Here is a 23,809-nt window from a genome sequence, read left to right on the forward strand (position 1 = left end):
AAGACTAAACTAATATTAATAATTTTTTTCATCCAGCTAGTCAAACTAAACAGCAAGTAGGATATTAAGATCAACTGCACCATAGGTTTGGTAAATTGCATGTTCTGAGTGTTTCATAGTAACACGTTTCTTATGTAAACCGGTGCTGATGCGGTTTTCAAGAAAAAGCACTTTCTTTTACGTAACTAGTTCAACTATGATGTGCTCTTTGCACAGCAAGCAAAAACTCAGATCTTAACTGGTTTAAAACTAACTGAGCTAAAGTGACAATTATAAGGGCTAATCAGGGTTAGACAATCTAAGATTGAAGTTATGAGTCAACAGGCAAAGCCATTTTGATTCTTTTGTTGATAATTTGCATATTCTGTGGCAACTATTGCTTTTTCAAATGTGTGATTACTTTATCATGCAACCATAAGGCTTATCTATGCTACCAGGTGTTTTTCATTTGGGCTAGCTTTTTGAAATGCACCAAAGTAGAGGAATGCTTTCATACACTTTCCCTACTTACTGTACATATTTATAAATGAGTTACCATTGCTGAGCCATAAATATTAGATGTGTGTAAATTAACAATTTTTTTCATATCAGCTGTAGAAAAAGAACACATACTGTACCCTCTGATGCAAATATGGAATAAATCGAAGGACCTTTCACACTTGAGTGTTGTAAATTTCTTTACAGTGCCGGTTTACAAGTGTTTTTATGGGGTTTTCAAGCATTTTAAAAGAAGCATTTAGCAGGGAAAATATAATTGGCATCATTTCTTTTTTTTCTTTTTTGGGTTGTGTGGTGTTCAAGTGTTGTGAGGTGACTTATTATCAAGAGATTTATAGGACTTGCCAAGCCCATTACTAGGTTGGATTTAAGATTATCACACATATGGATACACATAGGAATCCTGTAGATAAAGTCTCAGACAAAAGCCTAATTGTCTGGCACCCCACGATATTCTACTTACAATCCCATCATATTCACACATAGATATCCTTAAATAGACAATGGAGAGTATGTCTCACAATATTCTATAGGAGTCTCTACTTAAGAATTCATCACCATCACTAACAAAAATACGGGTGCCATCAAGACACAATTAAAAGCGCATCTCTTTTAGTTATGCCACTTACCAACTAAACAATATGCCTTGCTTTAACTACAGTTGTCTTTTCTTTCAAGGAGCGACCTCTTAACCTCGATAAACTCTATGGGCAGGTAATGTAGCTGCCCTCATACAGGTGCCTTAATGTTTTATTTATTATTTCAATCACTGTAGATATAAAGACAATATACGGAAATTTAAAAGAAACTTGGTATTTATTAAAGAACAATAATACCAGTGGAGGAAACTATAAAACAGAATATAGATAGCATAGTCTGGTTTTCCTAAGCCTAAAAGTGCAACGATTTTATGTCATGTTTTATGTTAAGCTTTAAATCTGTTTTTTTTTTTCTTTTTAAACACACATATATATGTTTGGTATCATTCTTTTCAGAGTTCATTGAACGTTAATGTGATGTTGTTAGATTTTCAGATTCTTATTCCATTTTTAAATTATAAACTAAAAAATATCAAGAACTCACATCCCGCAAGACGAAACTTAACCAAGAGTGCCAAGAGATTTAACCAAGCCTGGGGCCGGAAATAAAAGTCAAAGAGTAGGACAGGCTTTTAAATGTTCAAAGCGCAGCAAGAGATGCAGATCACACGGCACGGCAGCAAGCAGCAAGCAAGCAAGTAGCTGATTGAGCAAAGAGGAGGTAAAAATAAAATAAAAATATTTGTTTCCCATTGTATCACCGTTTAAGAGGGAGTTTCAGAGAAGCAAATTAGATGAATTACAAGTCTCCAACTAAGTTTAAATCTGAACAACATATTTGATCTCTTTTCTCTGTTCCGTTATTTCACAGAATAATAATTTCCGTTTGTTTACACCAATGCGATCTTTACTTTCATTTTTTTGAGACTTTCGAATTTTAGTACTTTCATTATCTCTAACCTGCTCTGCATGTGTATCGCGCCAATGTTTTGGAAAATCTTTACGATGTTCTACTTTGTCGTCTACTCTGTCTTTTATTTCCGGCCCTAGATGTGGTTAATTCTCTTGGCACAAAGTCTCGTCTTGCGGGACTTGAAAGTATCTCTCTGAAAAAGTCACATCTCATCCCAGGCTAAAAAGTCTCTTCTCTTTCCAGAATTTTTTTATATAATAGATATACACATACACACACACAGTATATATACACACAGTGTTTAGAAAAAGCTTAATGAATGTCCTTGGTTGGCTTTTAACTTAGCTGATGATGAGCTGAAAACTGTCACATGTCTCTCACCCTCTCCTGACATCACTATTTGTTCATCACTTGGACAAGCCATATTTATTTTAAAATTCCATGTAGGATTCCGGACCATGTGATGTTACACACATTTGACTGGCTGTCTATCAATAGGATGGATATCCTCGCTCCAACTCTTTTTGATCTGCTTACTACCTTCTGGTATTTCTTCCTTTCCCAAGCTGTACACCAATTTGGCAATTTCTAATCACGGGGGTATCATCTGTTTGCAGGTTATAAAGTGATCAATACAGCTGAGGCATCCTAGCCATTACCTGGCTTCTGTTTTGTTTAAGCAGATGTTTAAAAAGTGAGATATAATTCAGGAAGAAGAGATAATTTGATGGTAATTACTTCTTTGTAAAATTAACCCCTTTAATGGGGGCCCTTTTTTACCTATCGATAGAAATGGTTGAATTTTTTTAGAATATTATCTAATTGACATGCAAGTTAAATTTTTGAAAGAAAACAATTTTAAAATTTCAAATGAATTTATTTAAACTATTGTTTGTTACCAGAAATTATTTAAACAATTTTTGTTAGCAACAATAAGCTAATTTCATGCCTCTTTTTCAAGCTATTTAATTTAGGAAAAAAATTACTTACCAATCAGGCTATTTCTTTATTGTAGATTTATTTATGCTATGTACAAATTTTCCATTTTTCACTTAGTACTCCAGTTGCATGTGGTACGCGCGGAAGCACGAAGCAGCAAAGACTGTAACATTCCAGTCTCTGCAGCAGTATATTGTTTCCCTTCTCTGCTTGTGTGACAAACACATTACACATCTCTTATGAGCATGCTTTTCAGTGGCAGTTGGTGATTTTAGTTCCAAGAAATGCCTCCCTGATAACTATGGGGGGTATCAAGTTTTGAGTGGCTTCCAGATGCCTTGGAAGTTGTTCCTCCGTATTTATTGAAGAATCGGTAAACTAGATGTAAACGGAACATTAGATGACCATCTTTTTCTCAATGCTTCCTATAGATTACATAAGAGTTGAAAACACACAAGTCAAGAAGGTGTTGGAAAATCTTTTGATAGTATTTTTTCATTCTCTTCCTCGCCGTACTGTAAGTCACCATGTATTGAAAGATCAGCTCCTTTCATGGAGTCATTGTACTTGACAATGGCGAGAGGTTTCTTCTTTGCGTTCCCTTTCCTGTCCTGCGCTATCTTCATGCTAGCATCATGGATGCTACACAGCATGGAAACATCTCTGTTATCCTTCCACTTCAAAGCCATCAACTTATTTCTGAATGCAGCGGCAACTTCTCCCAATTTAATTTTTTTTGTCATTACAGATTTTTGCAGGTCCTTTCAGTAGGTTCTCCGTAAGTGTAAGCACAATCTGAGATGGTTTTGTAAAATTATGCACATCAACCCCTCCTACATCGTTTATAAGTTTGGTATCTTTTTCCCCGTGTACAACATCATATTCCACACATCAACTCTTTGCCTCACAAAGCTTATAGGATTCCATCCCAAAACATTTTTTCAGAATGTATACCTTCCACCCTAGATGCCCTTTCTATAGCAGTACACTTTCATCGATCGAAAGATCTTCCTCTGGAATGTAACTTCCAGAAAGTTTTCAAATGCAGTGGTCAAAGAAAGGCCTGATTTTATATATCTTTGGAGAAACTGGTCATCAAACACATTTAACCATTAGTCAAATATAACACAAGTAAACACTATATGCTTCATTATCTACAAAATGCAGAAATCTCAAGAGGAGAAAAAACCTCTTCTCACGCATTATTTCAAAACAATGGGGGTCACCAAGAGCCGATTACAAGAAAAATGACTAGTTAGAGTCGGCTTATGTATAATGCCCTGCAAAAGCATCACTCAAAAAAACAACTTAATTCCTTCCGTGTCGGTATCAGCCCAGTCTTTATCACGGCTTCTACTTTTTATTTTCTTTTGCAATGTTTTTTCATTTATTTCTTGCTGCACATACAAATTTGTTTGCTGTGCTATGTGGTCATAAATCTCATCATTAATTAAATGCTAAAAAATTTCATCAGACTGATCTTTGTCAATCAGATCTCCTTTTGCACCAGCCTCAAATCTAGCTGGGAATCTAGGACTACGAGTTCCTCTTTCAACCCACATGCTGTGACTGTGCAATATTGTCTTCAAATCTAGCTTCTAGGACCACGAGTTCCTCTTTCAACCCACATGCTGTGACTGTGCAATATTGTCTTCTTCATCGTCATTCCTCCACTTCACTTTCTGTTTCGCTCTTTTGGAAATCTCCTGAAGTTTTTGTATTCTGCAAGGAAACCCTGCAGCTGACCCACTAGTGCCAGCAGTCATTCTCACCAACACATTTGAATGTTCCTCCACTGAACTGCTTTCACTCATGCTTTCGTCTTCTTCACTAAGCTCCAATGTTTTATTTAGGACATCTTCAGGCAGAGTAGGCAGTCTCTTAGCCAATTTAGGGATATCTTAGGCAAAGTACTAAAAAATTATAAACTATACATGGACGGAAAAGTTCTATGAAAGTGGCAAAAAACATACACCGAGAGTGACAGCACATGCAAGCTGAGAAATTTCAAGAGGAGGAAACTATGCAGAAGGAATACCAAATAATGGGTAACACATGTCTAATTCCTACACAGAAGAAACAAATCTCAAAAAAGAAATGTAAAGCACCAAAACATGGGCAAAACTACTACTTGAATTACCACTCTCATAATAAGAGCAGTAATCCAAGAAATTCCAAATGTTCAAAACATGCTTGTAATATTGTGCACGACAAAAACTGCGAAGGAACACTGCTGAAAGAAAGACGTTGGTCAAGTAAAAAATAAATGCCAAATATAAATCCTTTTCCCTTAGAAATGTGACCAACGGTAAGTGAAAGAAAAATAACCGTTAGGGGTTCTTTTGTCTCAAAACTACCATAAAACTTTCACCCAAGTAAAGGATGTCTGTACCTCTGCCTCTATGACCACCGATTTAATAAAATAAAATAAAAAAAAAATAAAAATAAAAAAATCACACTAGATGACAGATCCATTCAAACCACATATACGAAGGAATTGCCTCCATAGGTTCATTCCCCAAGGAGGGAAAAATCTTTTTATCTTTACCCAATTCAGCATCATCTTTGGATCACATCTAAAGTCGTTCTTTCCATTAATGGGGTTAAGTTCATCTTTGTTAGTGTAGGCAAAAAAATAAAATCAAAAATTTAAAATCCACGACACTACACTGTTGCATCTTCAGAATTTCTTCAATGACTGCCTTTAATCCCGGAAATAAGAGTACTGAAGAGGATGTGTCGTTTGTCATCACTGTCAAGAGTTCAGTTATCAGGTTCACCATGTTCTGCAGCAAAGGGAGACTAGAAGACAATTCTGGATTCTCTAAAATGAACTTGGACAGCATCCGGAAACATTCAAGATTACACAGGATGTGCAAAGTACAGTGATATGTGATAGTGTCTTTATGATAAGTATTGAAGCATATTTTTTTATTTTATTAAAATCAAATAACATTTCAATACAAATAAATATGTTTTACAAAAATAGGTTCAAAACAACCCATAGCATATTTCCATTACTCAAAAAAAAAATAAAAAAAATTATATATATATATCTCACACATATACATATATATACACACACACACACACACACATATCATTGTGCAAAGATATTTCCTGCTGCTGTCACTGCAACAACATGCACATACATGAGGGGTAAATAAAATCCCCCCAGTTTAGGGACACGGGGAGCCAGTGAATATTGCAACACCAGTGGGTTTGAGGCAAGAAGCAAACATGGTAAACATTATGCCAGTCCTTTGCAGGACACAAATTGCACAGCCAATCAGAACAGAGTTTGCTGTGTGCTATCCAGTAACAGAAACCCATTTATCAAGTGTCAGTTTAGTTTTAATTCAGTTATTTAATACAGATATTCTGAAGCAGTATGGTCTGGTGGCACAGTGGCCAATGTTCATACCCAGGGGTCTTAGGTTGAAAATGGGAATAGGGGTTTAATGTTATTTACTTCACAGCACATGAATGACTAAATGTATTTTCTTAATTGAGAAGTATTACTGACATTTATAGCATTCAGTGTTAAAATAGGTACACACTAATATCTAGAACTGCACACGATGAACACGCAAAAACCCATACAGTTGATACTTTGAGGGAGGAATAAAATATATTATTATCGTTATCTATATATCACAGCTTTACACTACCACTCTGCCTACATGTTAAAAAATCGTACTATATTGCAACTTGATTAAAACTATATGTATGCTTATATCTTTTGCTCAGTTCTTGTCACTTGATTGCAAGCTACATGTGTATTTACTCTCTCTGCCAATTGCTGACACTAGACAACCGAAGTGTGCCCATGAATGACAACACTGGCTTTTTTTTTTCTTTTTTCTAGTTTCAAGAAACACTTCACAAGAGGCAGCAACTTCTTGTAAAAGAAAAGTGTTTTTTTAATCTGTGTTTTATGAGCATCATCATTTAATTCACTGGAACAAGTGTTTGGCTGAAAATGCTTGAAAACTGCTCCATGCAGGAGTTTAAATAATTTACTCCTTGCTAAAATGCTTAGATGTGAAAGGAGTCGTTAAAAATAATGGCATACAACTTTACATATAGTTTAGGATGGTTCTGGTCTAGTGCTAAAAAACTAGAAAAAGACTAAGATGTGAATGGGCCCAAAGATAAAGCAGTACCAGTTTAAGCTTGTAACATTTGTCCTTGAACTCTCAAGTCTAGTCCAAAACACAGTAATGGTTCTAGTATTACCATAATAGAACATTCTCACATCTAGCTTACTGAATTCAGGATAGAGAGACATCAGAGTGTATCCTGGCAGCAAAGGCTATAATGTGGAAGTCGGCCTTAACCAGGAAACCATTCCATCATATGGATCCTTTTTAAAATTAACAACTAATCTAAATACAGTACGTCTTTGGATAATAAGAGAAAAACCTTATCACTTTAAAAAGGCAACACAAACTGGTGGAGAATATGCAGACTTCACACAAACAATATCTAATTTTGGATATTAGTTTTGGTGATGATTAAAGACTACTTATGTTTTTTTGTCAGCATTGGCTATTGAGTGAATAAATTAAGACATATTTCCCTATCTGTCTTATTCTTCATGTGTGGATGATTGTACTTGACAGAGCAATTCACTCATATACAGCAATGAATTCTAGAATAGCCACAGAGAGAAGAAATTATTTTTATGCAACAAGCAGAGGTAGAAAAAAATTAATTATATTTTATTGTTTACTAGTACTCCTCCTTGAACCGTCACCTTATCGTGGTGGAGGGGTTTGCGTGTCCCAATGATCCTAGGAGCTATGTTGTCCAGGGCTTTATGCCCCTGGTAGCCAAGGCAAACTGGTCCTAGGTGAGGGATGAGACAAAGAGCGGTTCAACAAACCTCCAATGAAGAAAAAAACTTTGGACGACGCTTTCCCTTGCCCGACGCTGGTCACCGGGCCCCTCTGGAGCCAGGCCTGGAGGTGGGGCTCGATGGCGAGCGCCTGGTGGCCGGGCCTGCACCCATGGGGCTCGGCGGGCACAGCCCAAGAGGTAACGTGGGTCCTCCTCCCCATGGGCTCACCACCTATGGGAGGGGCCAAGGAGGTTGGGTGCAGTGTGAGTTGGGTGGTGGCCGAAGGCGGGGACCTTGGCGGTCTGATCCTCGGCTACAGAAACTGGCTCTTGGGACGTGGAATGTCACCTCTCTGAAGGGGAAGGAGCCTGAGCTAGTGCGCGAGGTGAGAGGTTCCGCTAGATATAGTCGGACTCACCTCGACGCACAGCTTGGACTCTGGAACCAATCTCCTTGAGAGGGGCTGGACTCTCTACCACTCTGGAGTTGCCCCGTGAGGGCGCCGAGCAGGTGTGGGCATACTTATTGCCCCCCGACATGGAGCCTGTGCATTGGGGTTTACCCCGGTGGACGAGAGGGTGGCCTCCCTCTGGCTTGAGGTGGGGGGAAGGGTCCTGACTGTTGTTTGTGCATATGCGCCCGAACAGCAGTTTGGAGTATCCACCCTTTTGGAGTCTCTGGAGGGTTGCTAGAGGGCATACCTTCTGGGGATTCCCTCGTTTTGCTGGGAGACTTCAATGCTCACGTGGGCAATGACAGTGAGACCTGGCAGGGCGTGATTGGGAGGAATGGCCCCGATCTGAACCCGGCGGTGTTTTGTTATTGGACTTCTGTGCTCGTCATGGATTGTCCATAACGAACACCATGTTCAAGCATAAGGGTGTTCATATGTGCACTTGGCACCAGGACACCCTAGGCCTCAGGTCGATGATCGACTTTGTGGTCGTGTCGCCGGACTTGCGCCATATGTCTTGGACACTCGGGTGAAGAGAGGGGCGAGCTGTCAACTGATCACCACCTGGTGGTGAGTTGGCTTCGATGGTGGGGAAGATGCGGTCAGACCTGGTAGGCCCAAACGTGTTGTGAGGGTCTGCTGGGAACGGCTGGCAGAGTCCCCTGTCAGAAGTAGCTTCAACTCCCACCTCCGGCAGAACTTCAACCACGCCCCGAGGGAGGTGGGGACATTGAGTCGAATGGGCCATGTTCCGTGCCTCTATTGTTGAGGCGGCTGACGGAGCTGTGGCCGCAAGGTGGTCGGTGCCTGTCGTGGCGGCAATCCCGAACCCGTTGGTGGACACCGCGTGAGGGATGCCGTCAAGCTGAAGAAGGAGTCCTATAGGACTTTTTGTCCTGTGGGTCTCTGGAGGCAGCTGATAGGTACCGCAGGCCAAGCGGAACGGCTTCGTTGTTGCTGAGGCAAAACTTCGGGCATGGGAGGAGTTTGGAGGCCATGGAGAGCGACTTTGGACGGCTTCGAGGAGATTCTGGTCCACCGTCCGGCGTCTCAGGAGGGAAGCAGTGCAGTGTCAACACCGTATATGGTGGGGATGGTGCGCTGCTGACCTCACTTCGGGGCGTTGTGGGTCGGTGGGAGGAGTACTTCAAGACCTCCTCAATCCCACTAACATGCCTTCCAATGAGGAAGCAGAGCCTGGGGACTCTGAGGTGGGCTCTCCCATCTCTGGGACTGAAGTCACCGAGGTGGTCAAAAACTCCTTGGTGGCAGGGCCCGGGGTGGATGAGATCGCCCGAGTTCCTTAAGGCTCTGGATGTTGTAGGACTGTCTTGGTTGACACGCCTCTGCAACATCGCATGGACATCGGGACAGTGCCTCTGGATTGGCAGACCGGGGTGGTGGTCCCCTCTTTAAAAGGGGACCGGAGGGTGTGTTCCAACTATAGAGGGATCACACTCCTCAGCCTCCCTGGAAAAGTCTATTCGGGGTTCTGGAGAGGAGGGTCCGTCCGGATAGTCGAACCTCGGATTCAGGAGGAACAGTGTGGTTTCGTCCTGGTCGCGGAACAGTGGACCAGCTCTTCACCCTTAGCAGAGTCCTGTAGGGTGCATGGGAGTTTGCCCGACCGGTCTACATGTGTTTTGTGGACTTGGAAAAGGCATTCGACCGTGTCCCTCGGGAATCCTGTGGGGGTGCTCGGGAGTATGGGGTACCGACCCCCTGATAAGAGCTGTTCGGTCTCTGTACAACCGGTGTCAGAGCTTGGTCCGCATTGCGGCAGTAAGTCGAGCCCGTTTCCAGTGAGAGTTGGACTCCGCCAGGGCTGCCCTTTGTCACCGATTCTGTTCATAACTTTTATGGACAGAATTTCTAGGCGCAACCAGGGTGTTGAAGGGGTCGGTTTGGTGGACTCAGGATTGGGTCACTGCTTTTGCAGATGATGTTGTCCTGTTTGCTTCATCAGGCCGTGATCTTCAGCTCTCTCTGGATCGGTTGCAGCTGAGTGTGAAGCGGCTGGGATGAGAATCAGCACCTCCAAATCCGAGAGCATGGTCCTCAGCCGGAAAAGAGTGGAGTGCCCTCTCAGGGTTGGGGGAGAGATCCTGCCCCAAGTGGAGGAGTTCAAGTATCTCGGGGTCTTGTTCACGAGTGAGGGAAGAATGGAGCGTGAGATCGACAGGCGGATCGGTGCGGCATCCGCAGTGATGCGGGCTCTGCATCGGTCTGTCGTGGTGAAAAAGGAGCTGAGCCGTAAGGCAAAGCTCTCAATTTACCAGTCGATCTACGCTCCTACCCTCACCTATGGTCATGAGCTATGGGTAGTGACCGAAAGAACGAGATCGCGAAAACAAGCGGCTGAAATGAGTTTCCTCCGCAGGGTGTCTGGGCTTTCCCTTAAAGATAGGGTGAGAAGCTCAGTCATCCGGGAGGGGCTCAGAGTAGAGCCGCTGCTCCTCCGCATCGAGATGAGTCAGATGAGGTGGCTCGGGCATCTGATCAGGATGCCTCCTGGACGCCTCCCTGGTGAGGTGTTCCGGGCACGTCCAACCGGGAGGAGGCCCCGGGGAAGACCCAGGACACGCTGGAGGGACTATGTCTCCCGGCTGGCCTGGGAACGCCTTGGGATTCTCCCGGAAGAGCTGGAAGAAGTGGCCGGGGAGAGGGAAGTCTGGGCCTCTCTGCTTAAGCTGCTGCCCCCGCGACCCGACCTCGGATAAGCGGAAGAGGATGGATGGATGGATGTTTACTAGTATAATACAAAAAAAGTAGCCTATCTTGTGATTCCTTATCAATCAACTTTGAATTAAATGTGTGATGAACAATAAGTTTTTGTATCTACTAAGGCTACACCACAGCAACAGTTGTATCACACGAGTGTGACCTTTAGTAAGTACTGCTGCCTCTAACTTAATCTGATGTGCCTAAAATTAATAAACATAATACCTGTTATTTTTACATACAGTAAGTACAAATGGCTCTGTGAATTAGGAGTTACTATTCTAATAAAATTCTAGTTTTTCTAAATACACTTGTATCCTAAAGGCATTCCTGGATTCTATGATACCTCATCATATACCCCCAGGGCATGTTGGGCACTGTGGTCCCACAGATTGCCCTGTTGGGCTCTCGGAGTGCCACCAAGGACTTGTGCTCCCTATTTTTGTGACACCTTCGACCTGACCTGGAAGCAATTCCTATGGACAATGCCCTGGTACAGGAAATACTTCTGATTTTTTATTAGAGGAACATCTCTGCCTCACTCAGAAGGAGTAGGAGTCAGGAGAGGAATTAAACAACACTCTCTTGGGTGAAGTGTAGGAGAGAAAGAATTACACTACTGTGCTGTGCCATGTTAAACGGAGAGAAACCAGTAGTCTATGTTTTGTCGTGAGGTTGGGTTTGAAATGCTGTGATACCCTCTAGGGGTCACAGGGTGTAAAAAGTGAAAAAAGACAGATCACTTATATTGACTTCAGCAAGGAATAAGGATTTCCTGACTTCTATGTCATTTAACTCTGAGACACATAAACAACTAATCCCACATCTTAGTTGAAACAATCAATGTTGAATCAGTGTGTAGTTTTAACATATGATCTTTCAGACACTATACTACCTTAACTCCCTGTACAAGAAAGATGTTTAAGCAGTCTTACCTGGCTCACATGTCGGATTAAATCCATCCCATTTGCCATTTGCAAGGCACAGTCTATAATTTCTACCCACCATTACATATCTGAAACAGTGACAAAGAAACACTACTGTTACAAGCATACAGCATGTGTTACATAGCTTCTATAGTCTCCTGTTTAATACACCTACACATTAGATAGGCTTCTTCACCCATTCAGCACTTCTAGTGGACGTATCCCAAGTATGAAAACTCTAAGTGTTCAATTTAAATTGCAATAAAACTGTGAAGCACAACCAACTGTCATTAAAACTAAAACATATTTAGTAACATTTATATATTCATTTCCTAACTTGCTTTTGCTAGTTTTAGGGTGAAGTAGAGCCACAGCCCACCTTGACCATACTAGAGAGAAGGCTGAAAATAATAATCTAAAAGAATGCAATAAATCTATCCTGCCTTTTTTTAGGATTGGAAAAGAAACTAAAGCACAACAGAGTGTGCATGGGGAGAATAAGCAAATTCCACTCATACAAGTAATGGTTTGGGAGTCAAATCTGGTACCATGGAACTGTAAATTATTACCACCAGCCACTAAATCATCTTTCTGCCCTAGTAGCATTAAACTTAATTTGAACATACTAAATTTTGTATGACTATTGCTGCTCATGACAAATCTTATAAATAAGAGTGTGGCATTAAAACAGAGCAGTGAACTTGTGGCTTTTGTTGCAATGGCCCCTTATTGTCTTTTGAAAGCTTGGTGGTAGGAGTTAACAAAAAAAAAGAGAGACAAATCTTCATGATAATTGCAGCATGAGATGAAATGCAGTCTCCCTCAACAGAATAGTGTGGGCTGACAGGCTGTTGAAACAGTACAGTGTTATTCTGTAAGAATATTTGTTAGTCATTTTAACTATCTGGTGCCATTTCTCAGAGGATTTTATATTTTAAAAATGAATAAGTAGGCCAGAAAACACAAGGGGGATAATTATGTAATTATTAACAGTGAGAAATGCAGCTATGAATTACAATGCTTAACAGGGTTTTCAGGTAATTAATGCAGTCTATATTTCTTAGCTGCCATTTCTGTCATTCACTGAATTTTATTGTAGCATGTGGTTTTAGATCAGCAATGCTGGCATCCACAGCAAAAAAAAAAAAAATAAAATAAAAAAAGAGAGCTCCATTTTACATATTTTACTGTTGCTTCTGGAATATGCGATGAAAGATTATAGGTAATGTCTGCTTAAAAAGTAGTTGTCTTTTCAAATGCATTTACATTTCACACGTGTAAATGGCATTGAATTTTTTTCCTTTATGGCTGACCCAAATAGATATTGATCAGAACAGGTTCTCCAAGCCACGTAGATGAAATAGACACATAAATAATCTTTTTTTCTCCTTTTTACTAGGTTTCCAATACTCATTGCCTCCAATATTACTTGTTTTAGCACAAAATTAAATATATAAATACAATAAATAAAAATACAATGACAAGCATTAATAATAACAGTAAGTACGTTATGAAATGTTCTGTTGCTTCTTTCTTTATGTTATTTAATTATTTCTTTATTTGTTTAATTAAGGGACACTGCACGGAACATAAAATACGCTCTGAAATGTAAACTGTCATTGTCACCTGTTACAATTGAGAGGCCCTAGTGAGTACTGTGTTTTTAATGGTGAATTGTTGTTAGGATGCTCATAAACCTTTGACCGTAAAGTTCTGCATTTATAGGCAGGAACCACACGTCAGATGCAAGACTTGTGACAGGATGATGAATTCAAGGTAATTATGGCTGACTTGTCTGCCATGGACACAAACAGTCACAACTCTGAGCATGCGCTTTGCTTGCCTTGGGAATCCTGTGGGTCACAGGCATGTGCAAAATTACAACTGTGAGTGTCCCCTCTACCAACAATCTCTCAATCAAGACAAGTACTCACTAGAACCCACCTTCTCTGGGTTTAGTAAGGAAAATGGCAGTTTATATTTTAAGCCATATTTCATAGGGTGTGCAGTGTTACTGAAATAAATAAAAAAAAGAAAGAAAGAAGCAACCAAAATACTTTTCATGACATTTAATTATTTACTATCAGATATCATTGTGTTTTGATTTTTTTATTATCACATTTCACAATATATTTACTCATTTGTATATTTTGTCCAAACCATTATTCCATAGTACTGTAGCTCTCCTTTAAAATAAAATGGTCAAGAATTTTAAGTGCTTTTTTTCATAAATATTGTGTTATTATTCTGCTTGTAATGACAAAAATCCAAACAGTGTTTCAAAATCACTAGTTTTTTTTTTTTAAATCTGTCATTACAGTGTCTTGAGCAACCTAAAACAACATCATATGTATATCCAAATATTGAACTATGCGTGTATGGTATCAAGACTTATGTAGAGAAGATGCTTTCATGACACTCTATAACTTAACATAAAATGCTTTTTTTATGAATTACAAATAAGAGATTCTAGAACATGCTCCAGTATCCACTGTAAAGATGCTACTATTTTATGAACCTTGCAGGTAAAAAAGTCATTTTAAATTCATAAATATGGCATTAAAGGTAATTCTTTGAAACCTTGAAAGGAAGATTTTATACTAAGTGGTAAGTTACTTTCCAAGGTTTGCATTCCTTTTATAACTTGTGCTATGAAATTTATTAATGAACGTTAAAATTATATAACCTGTACACATTTTCAAACCTAAAGCTACCTAAAATAGAGACAGAATTAAATAAACTTGAACTTTACTCTTGATTCATTATCTGCTAGACATCTACTAAACAACTGTTTAATTGGGGCCTTTGTACTATAAAAAATAAATAAAATTCTGCCTTAATGACTGTTCTAATATAGTTACAGTTATATTGTTACTTGAGATCAATTTTCAGAATTCCGTGTCTGAAAATGAGAAAAATAGAGTTTACTAATCACATCAACCAAGTTGTTCTACACAGTACAACATGTTTCTTGGAGAAGATCAATCTTTCAACTTGCTGGGCAATTTTAGATCATTCCTTTGTGCTCTTTAGGAAAAAATGGGGAACATATAACAAGTGATATTTACAAAGTGCCACTGCATTTCTCTACTTTTCAAAAATAAAAATCTGAAAAGAACAAAGCTCAAATGTCTCACCAACTTCAACAGCTAAACAGCAAAGGAGTCCATTGTCATAAGCCATGTAACATCAAGCTCAGGTCAACACATCACTACAGAATTATACAGGCACACAGAATGTTATTGGTATCTTTACCCCCTCTCCTCAATTCTGGACTATTACCACTTGCATTACAAAATTCAAGGGCAGTTTTTATTTTTAGGTCATGAAGCAAGTCAACAGTCACACATACTGACAGCTAAATGAATGTTAATTATATTTATCACTTCACTTGATATTCAAGTAAGAATTTTAATGTACGTTTACACTAGATAGTAAATTTGAACTTAAAACTATACATCAAACAGTCCACAACAACAGCATGTGAAAATTGTATGCCTTCTTCAGGCTATATCACTGCACTCTAGGGATGTCGCAAAATGCTGAAACAGAACAGTTCTAGCTTTTTTATAATACACCGGTATGTACACTGGTGACAAAATAAACAACTCAATTTGCTAATGCCAAAACAAAACTGATTTAACGTTTTGATCCATTGAAACAACACGTCTCTAGTAATTTGACATATACTGCGTTATCTGAAACATAGTTATAGCAATATGGAAAAAATGCCATACTAAATACAAATGTGTCAGTCATTTTGGTTGTTAATAAATAATGAATTAATGTAAAGTTAACAAGTTTGATTTTATATAGGAACTTTTCAAGTTGTGATAAATGGGGGGAGAAGGGGGGCAGATTTGGACAATTAAAGCACCAGGAGTTTGTGACTTTGAAATCTGAATTAATTTGACTCATTCATTAAGGATTATTCTTTAGTAACTTTTTACCAGCTGAGGCGGCAAATATAAATCCGTAAACAGCTAACAGAGGAATTCTCCGACAAACTGGATTTGCAAAGCATGTTGTTTCAAAAACAGATTTAAATAGTTGGTTTAAATTAAAAATCTTAAATTAATCTTGGAATTAACTAATTCAACAGTACAGATATAATATTCTTTGAATTTGTATTTTTACTAATAATTTTATACATTTTTCAGTTTGAGAAGAGAATATTCCAGAGAATGGACCCTTTATAAACCCTGTGTTGAAATCCCTCAAAGATTATATCCCCCAATTTGTTGTTACATTGGAGGAATCTCCAACTCTATCACAAAAATTAAAGTCTTTCATTGTGATTTGACATTTATGAATACCAATACTAATTTACTTAAATGACAACTACTTGTTTGAAATATCACTATTTTATCTGCCGCCCACGTTGTGAAGGTGGGGCAGTTGAAAGCATGCTAAGGAGATGTGGACGGATCAGCTGCTGCTACTGAGCTGTGTGTTGTGCATGTCACGCTGTGCGTCGATCATTTAAAAGCATGTACAATAGCTGTTCTTTTGTCCCACTTCCTTGTCTGGTGGGACGTTAAAGTGTCTCCAAAAAAATTTTAAGTAGGGCGTGACGTGCAAGTAGTCTCGAGGGACTTCAAAGTGTCTCTCCGAGATGATCACGTCTCAACCCAAGATTTTTTTATATAATATATATATATATATATTTATTGCGGGTGACTGGGGGCTGTGCCCAGCCGGGACGCTTAGAAGGATCGGGAGAGGGACTATACCTCCCCCGGACCACAAGAGTGCAACTGCCCTGGTTGGTATGGGGGCCACAGGAGTGGAGCACGGAAGCTCAACCCAACAGGGGCCGTGGCCACCGCCGGGGGTGCCCAGACGATTGAGGAGCCCTGGAAGTCAACACTTCTGCCACACCTGGAAGTGCTGGCGGAAGTATCACTAGGGACGCCCAGAGTGCTTCTGGGTGCTCATGCGATACTTCCACCACAGCAGGAAGTGCCGCTGGAAGCTCATCTGGGGACACCTGAAGCACTTCCGGTTGGACATAAAAGAGGCCGCCTCCCTCCAATCATCAGCTGGAGTTGGGTGGAAATGGACGAAGCTCGGAGGAGAGGAGTGGAGGCGGTGAAGGAAGGCTCGATACTGGAGAGGCCTGGACTGAGGGTGATTGGTGAAAGGACACAGGGTTGTGTATGGGACATTACTCACTTGTAAATATTGTAAATAAACATGTGTGTGCTTGAAGCATCTGTGTCTGCCTGTCTGTACCAGGGCTGGTTTTCCATCCATTCATCCATCCATTATCCAACCCGCTACATCCTAACTACAGGGTCACAGGGGCTGGTTTTCCACTATATATACAGTTAGTTCCATAAATATTTGGACAGAGACAACTTTTTTCTAATTTCTGTTCTGTACATTACCACAATGAATTTTAAATGAAACAACTCAGATGCAGTTGAAGTGCAGACTTTCAGCTTTAATTCAGTGGGGTAAACAAAACGATTGCATAAAAATGTGAGGCAACTAAAGCATTTATTTAACACAATCCCTTCATTTCAGGGGCTCAAAAGTAATTGGACAAATTAAATAACTGGAAATAAAATGTTCATTTCTAATACTTGGTTGAAAACCCTTTGCTGGCAATGACAGCCTGAAGTCTTGAACTCATGGACATCACCAGATGCTGGGTTTCCTCCTTTTTAATGCTCTGCCAGGCCTTTACTGCAGCATCTTTCAGTTGCTGTTTGTTTGTGGGCCTTTCTGTCCGAAGTTTAGTCTTCAACAAGTGAAATGCATGTTCAATTGGGTTAAGATCAGCTGACTAACTTGGCCATTCAAGAATTTTCCACTTCTTTTTGCTTAATTGATAATGACATAATGACGGACTTGCCCACACCTGCCCATGAAATAGCTTTTGAGTCAATTGTCCAATTACTTTTGAGACCCTGAAATAAAGGGATTGTGTTAAAAAATGCTTTAGTTGCCTCACATTTTTATGAAATTGTTTTGTTCACCCCACTGAATTAAAGCTGAAAGTCTGCACTTCAACTGCATCTGAGTGGTTTCATTTAAAATTCATTGTGGTAATGTACAGAACCAAATTAGAAAAAAAAGTTGTCTCTGTCCAAATATTCTTGGACCTAACTGTATGTATATTATATATATAAAAAATATATATACAGGCATGTACTTTGTATATATATAACTTTTCTGACTGTTTCTTCATTCGTTTTGCATTTGGCTACGGTCAGTGTCACTACTGGTAGCATGAGGCGATGCCTGGACCTTACAGAGGTTGCACAGGTAGTCCACCTTCTCCAGAATGGCACATCAATATGTGCCATTGCCAGAAGGGTTGCTGTGTCTCTCAGCACAGTCTCAAGGGCATGGAGGAGATTCCAGGAGACAGACAGTTATTTACTCTAGGAGAGCTGGACAGGGCCGAAGAAAGTCCTTAACCCATCAGCGGGACAGGTATCTGCTCCTTTGGGCAAAGACGAACAGGATGAGCACAGCCAGAGCCCTACAAAATGACCTCCAGCAGGCCACTGGTGTGAATGTCTCTGATCAAACAATCAGAAACAGACTTCAGGAGGGTGGCCTGAGGGTCCGGCGTCCTCTAGTGGGCCCTGTACTCAGTGACCAGCATCGTGGAACTTGATTGGTATTTGCCACAGACTATCAGAACTGGCTGGTCCACCACTGGCACCCTGCACTTTTCAGAGAGTAGGTTCACCATTAGCACATGTCACAGACGTGCTAGTGTCTGGAGAAGCTGTGGAGAATGTTATACTGCCTCTAACATCATTCAACATGACTGGTTTGGTGGTGGGTCAGTGATGGTGTGGGGAGGCATATCCATGGAGGAGATGCACAGACCTCTACAGACTAGACAACGGCACTTTGACTGCCGTTAGGTATTGGGATGAAATCCCTGGACCCACTGTCAGATCCATTGACGGTGTAGTGGGTCCTGGGCTCCTACTTTCCCAGAGGGGACTGGGCGGTCTCATGGTCTGGAATCCCTGCAGATTTTATTTTTTTCTTCAGCCGTCTGGAGTTTTTTTTTGTTTTTTCTGTCCACCCTGGCCATCGGACCTTACTCTTATTCTATGTTAATTAATGTTGACTTATTTTATTTTCTTACTGTCTCTTTTATTTTTCTATTCTTCATTATGTAAAGCACTTTGAGCTACATTTTTTTGTATGAAAATGTGCTATATAAATAAATGTTGTTGTTGTTGTTACTGGTGCAAGACAATGCCCGGCTTCCTGTGGCGAGAGTATGCAGGCAGTTCCAGGAGGATGAAAGAATTGATACCATTACCTGGCCCCCACGCTCGCCTGACCTAAATCCAATAGAACACCTCTGGGACATTATGTGTCAGTGCATCCGAAGCCACCAGGTTGCACCTCAGACTGTCCAGGAGCTCAGTGATGCACTGGTCCAGATCTGGGAGGAGATCCCCCAGGACGCCATCCGTCATATCATTAGGAGCATGCCCCCCCAACGTTGTCATGCATGCATACAAGCACGTGGGGACCATACAAACTACTGAGTACGATTTTGAGTTGCTGCAATGAAATTTCTGCAAAATGGACTAGCCTGCTGCATCATTTTTTCAAAAAAAAAAAAAAAAATGCTTTGCAAAGGTATTGAGGATTGTCAATTTTCACTAGTATTGGCACTGAATAGAAAAATTCTGGTATTGTGATATCCCTACTATACTCACTAGCATATTGTATTATGTCAGCTCCCAATGACTCTGTAATGGAAGAAGAGAAATTATTTGATTTTTCCCATTTGAACGATGGCTGTGAATTTTTAGGAGCCCTCAGTTACTTAAAAATATATGCAAATTATTTTTTATAGACCTTGTTATTTGGCATTTGCTGTGCTGTAAGCTGAGAAAATGCTATCTAGCTATATTATTCGAATTTATGTAATTACTTTTAAAACAAACTAGGTTTTAATTGAAAACACCTTATTAGAGGTACCATCTGTGGTAATCAGAAAAAAAATGCATAGGGTTTCTGTGATTGATCACAGTACAACCTGCTCTAAAATACTTGATTTCTTAATTCTTGACAGTACTAGCAACTATATTCTCTTCTGAATGTTTTAACTATATGGAATTATATGGTATTTCTATCACAAATAGAGCTAAACTAAAAATGGTGCCTTGAAGCAGCAGGCAGAAAAAAAACAGAAGACATAAAACATGCAGCTGAGTCACCAAGGATTTTAGCAGTGACAGAGAGACTAAACAAAGAAAACTGTGCAGAGCAAATACCCCTAATACGTTACAAACACAAACCTGGGGAAGGAGCTAAAACAAAGTTCTTCCTTATGGTTGGGCTCAGAAAGGAACTGGTTATATACTTTTGCCACACCAAAGAGCTTCTATGCCCAGTCACTATTCAGGCTGTGGATGTGGAGTGATGAACTGTTACAAGTACTTTAGGGGTCCACATCAATGACAGACTGGACTCATCTTTCAACACAGAGGAACTGCTTAAGAGTAGACTCTTGATTTTCATTGTTCCCCTGTCTTCTTTTCAGTCTGATCCATTTTTTCTCTATATTGGTCGCGAGGTCTGCTTCTTGATTTTGTGGCCTGGCTAATTCCTATTTCTGTGCTTCATAGAATTCTGCCTTGAGACCTAAGGTTTTGCATTAAATCCTTCTTTGAGTTTTGTGGAGTCCTACAATTATAATAAGGTTCTTCTAGCCATATCTAGATCTCCTTTATACTTTATGAAACTATCCATATTTTTTTTAATTGGGATTCTTAAATATACAATTTACAGCATATTTTCCAGCTTCACTTTAGACTGACATCTTTGAACACAGTTGACCTGGATATTGGTCTAGAATATCATAAACCAGTGATTTCTCTAACTTTCCAAGGTGATTAACCTGCTCATGCCTTGGAGCACAATGCACAAAAAAAGGCTACTTGTAATCTGTCTTTTGTCTGTACTCACCCTTTATCACATTCAGCATAAATCTTCTGCCCAAAATAAAATTTTTTAGAATTATCAAATTTTCCATTCATCATATTCTCTGGGTGATCACAGGTGACACCTAAAATGCAAAGAATAATGCATGGAAGATACTTATATAAACAGCCTCAGTGCTCTTTTAAAGACCCTTTAAACTGAGTAATACAAACAGCAACAGAAACTGTAAAGCTCATTTAAATTGGAATAAATAATAGAAACATAGATACATAGCAGAAAGAATTGTCACATCATAGAACTTGGGCCCTTGTTCAATTCCTATGCTCACTGGTTTTAGAAAGAAATGTTCATGTTTAACAAGATAAATAATGAATGAAGCATTAATTGTGTGTGTGCTCTGTGCTGCCTGATTGAGAAGCCAAAATTAAGTTTAAGTATATAAAAAAAATCTTTTCTTATATATAAGAATTGTAAACATAATGGTAGACAGGTCTAGGAGACTTTACCATTAAAAGTGTACTTGAGCACACAGTGGGTTATGTAAAGGCATACCTCTTTAAAATGACTTTTTTTTTACTTTATCACCTTATATTTTTGTTCTTCTTTAATGTTAACTTTAAACAGCAGTGAAAGCTTTCATAGTACTCTATTAAATTAGAATCTAGGCAGGGTGAATGGCCTAGTGGCTAAGAATTTAAAACACAGTATTGGTTAATTGCATATTATAGGCTCACTGTGTGACCTTCAGCATTTCACTTACCCGATGTGTGCTTCAATTATGACAAAAATACAAATTAACAACTCCACCAATACCTCAGTACTTGTAAGTGCCTTGAGGTGGTGTTTGCCATAGAAGTGTGCTATATAAAATAAAGGATGATTGTTTACTTGTACAGTACTTACGCTCACAAATTAACTTCAGTTTAGTCCACTTGCTGTCAACACAGGTTACTGTCACTAGGTTATTAGTCGGTCTGTACCCAGAAATGCACTTAAAGGTAGCATTATATCCATCTGGGAATTCATATACTGATTGATGCTCCTCAGTGAGAAAGACAGTTGAATCTGTGTCAAAGCTTGTACATTTTCCTGTAAATACACAAAAAATATTTAAAAATCAAGCTTTCAAATATTTTCTTAAATCCTAAAAAAAAGATGGTAGGTTAGGGGAGTTTCATAAACTGAAACGATAACAGATCTTCTACTAAACATACAGGTAATAGGACTAGAAATGCACAGTAGGCGGTCAACCGACACTCTAAACCAGAAGTGTCAAACTCAAGGCCGGTGTTCTAAATCTGGCCCATGCACCATTTTAATGTGACTTGCATTATCCATATTCAAAACATGTTACATACGGCCCTTGATGATGGCTTGGTTCTGTCATGAGACCCTATTTAATATCCACTACTTATATTGATTGTATCCATATATAATTTGGCTGGATTACATTTACACCAGTTTCCCATCGCATTTATTTGAACAGCATTGCTACTAAACTCTGTGGAGGACTGCCGGCTTCCCATGGCTGTCCACACCCCCAGGCCGCCAGGAGGAGCTCTCCCGACAGCAGGATCGTGCCCCGAGGTCCAGCTGGGCCTTATGGACTCTGTAGTGTTTATACACAGCCCTGCTGGATACCTTGGGGACCACCAGGAGTCGCTGTGGGGGGACTTGTGGGCTCTGTTGTGCCTTATGACCCGGGAGTACGTCACAGTCACGTGATGGGAAGGAATGGCGTGCTCCCGGGGTGAAGTAAAAGACTGATTGCCCTGACCCGGAAGGAAAAAAGAACTGTGGACTGTTGGGACAGAAACACCTCCGGGTCAGGGGCTATAAAAGGGCGGTGCCTCGCTCCAGACAATGAGCTGTGCTGTGTGGGAGAGGAGCAAAGTGTCTGGGCGAGGAGGAGTGGTTTTTGTGAGAGTTTGTTAGTAGAAGAATTGGTTTATTATATGAGTAGTGTGGAGGGTGCTTGGTGCACTGGGGAAAACAATAAAGAGTCTTGGACTTTTACCTGGTGTCTGGAGTTGTACCTGAGGGTTCAAGGAAGCACTAGCGCCCGCTACTGCCACAACTGTTAGAAGAGAAACTATTAATGACCAAGCAGAACAGATATGAAAATAATGTGACACGCCACACTGCTATAAAGAACATCAGTGTTTTAACACGATGGCAAGAATGTCAGAGTCTCATGAAGAAGACAGATAGATAGTTGCCATACTGCTCACTTTTAAAAAGTTGCGTGTCAGAGCTGGCAACTCTTCTGTGGTACTGACAGGTCTGTACTGTCTGCGATTAAAAAAAAAAAGATTTGAGGCTTCAGACTCACATGTCCTTGTTTAGCTGTTGACATGTGTTCACAATCCTAAAATTATTTCTGTCTATGAAAATGTTGGTCAGCCTGGGGTGATTCAGGAATACAAAAGGTATTGTTCTGTCATACACTGTTGTTTAAAAATGTTTATAATTCATTTAATAAAAAGTATAACATGAATTGCCAATATACTTTGGAAATTAAAATCAAAAAAGAACAGAGAAAGACAAGAGCACATAGAGAAAACAGGTGTTTTTTCCCCATTTTTCAACTGCAAGCATCTATAAAGATGTCTCAAAAGCACATACAGGAACAAAAGCTGATCCTGCTACTTATGGCAGTTTTGACATGAAAACACAAGACAGACAGTTACTGTTCTCGAATACATTTTGTGAATGGTTGCGAAGTGCACCTATAGTAAAAGAGTCAAACAAAACACAACTTCCACTATAACTCTCCACCATTTATTAAGTTCAGCAATTACAAGTGATTGAATATTCTGCTCTGCAAATACTGTATATGTTTTGATACAGTAGTGGACAGTTACTTGCAAAAGAAATAAAAAGGGTTTGTACTGTGTTTATTATTTCTGTGTGCATTATACGGTATAGCCCTGTGTTGACTGGGTTTGGCTCCAGCCGTGACCCTGTGTTAGGATATAGCGGGTTTGATAATGGATGGATGGATGGATTGATTATACAGTATACATTAGTAAGAAACAAGTA

At 39.9% G+C, this 23,809-nt stretch overlaps 1 protein-coding gene across 1 annotated transcript in view; it reads right to left on the reverse strand.

Annotated features, from left to right (window-relative positions):
• Positions 1 to 23,809, reverse strand: part of LOC120526693 (membrane cofactor protein-like) — a 61,393-nt gene that overhangs the window by 33,954 nt on the left and 3,630 nt on the right. The window contains exons 2-4 of the mRNA XM_039749851.1: positions 21,671 to 21,856; positions 20,792 to 20,891; positions 11,843 to 11,922 (exon numbers count right to left, since the gene is read on the reverse strand). Of these exons, the coding sequence (XP_039605785.1) occupies positions 11,843 to 11,922; positions 20,792 to 20,891; positions 21,671 to 21,856 (366 nt within the window). The remainder of the gene's footprint in view (positions 1 to 11,842; positions 11,923 to 20,791; positions 20,892 to 21,670; positions 21,857 to 23,809) is intronic.

The sequence above is a fragment of the Polypterus senegalus genome, chromosome 3 (assembly GCF_016835505.1).
Source record: "Polypterus senegalus isolate Bchr_013 chromosome 3, ASM1683550v1, whole genome shotgun sequence".
Classification (NCBI taxonomy): domain Eukaryota; kingdom Metazoa; phylum Chordata; class Cladistia; order Polypteriformes; family Polypteridae; genus Polypterus; species Polypterus senegalus.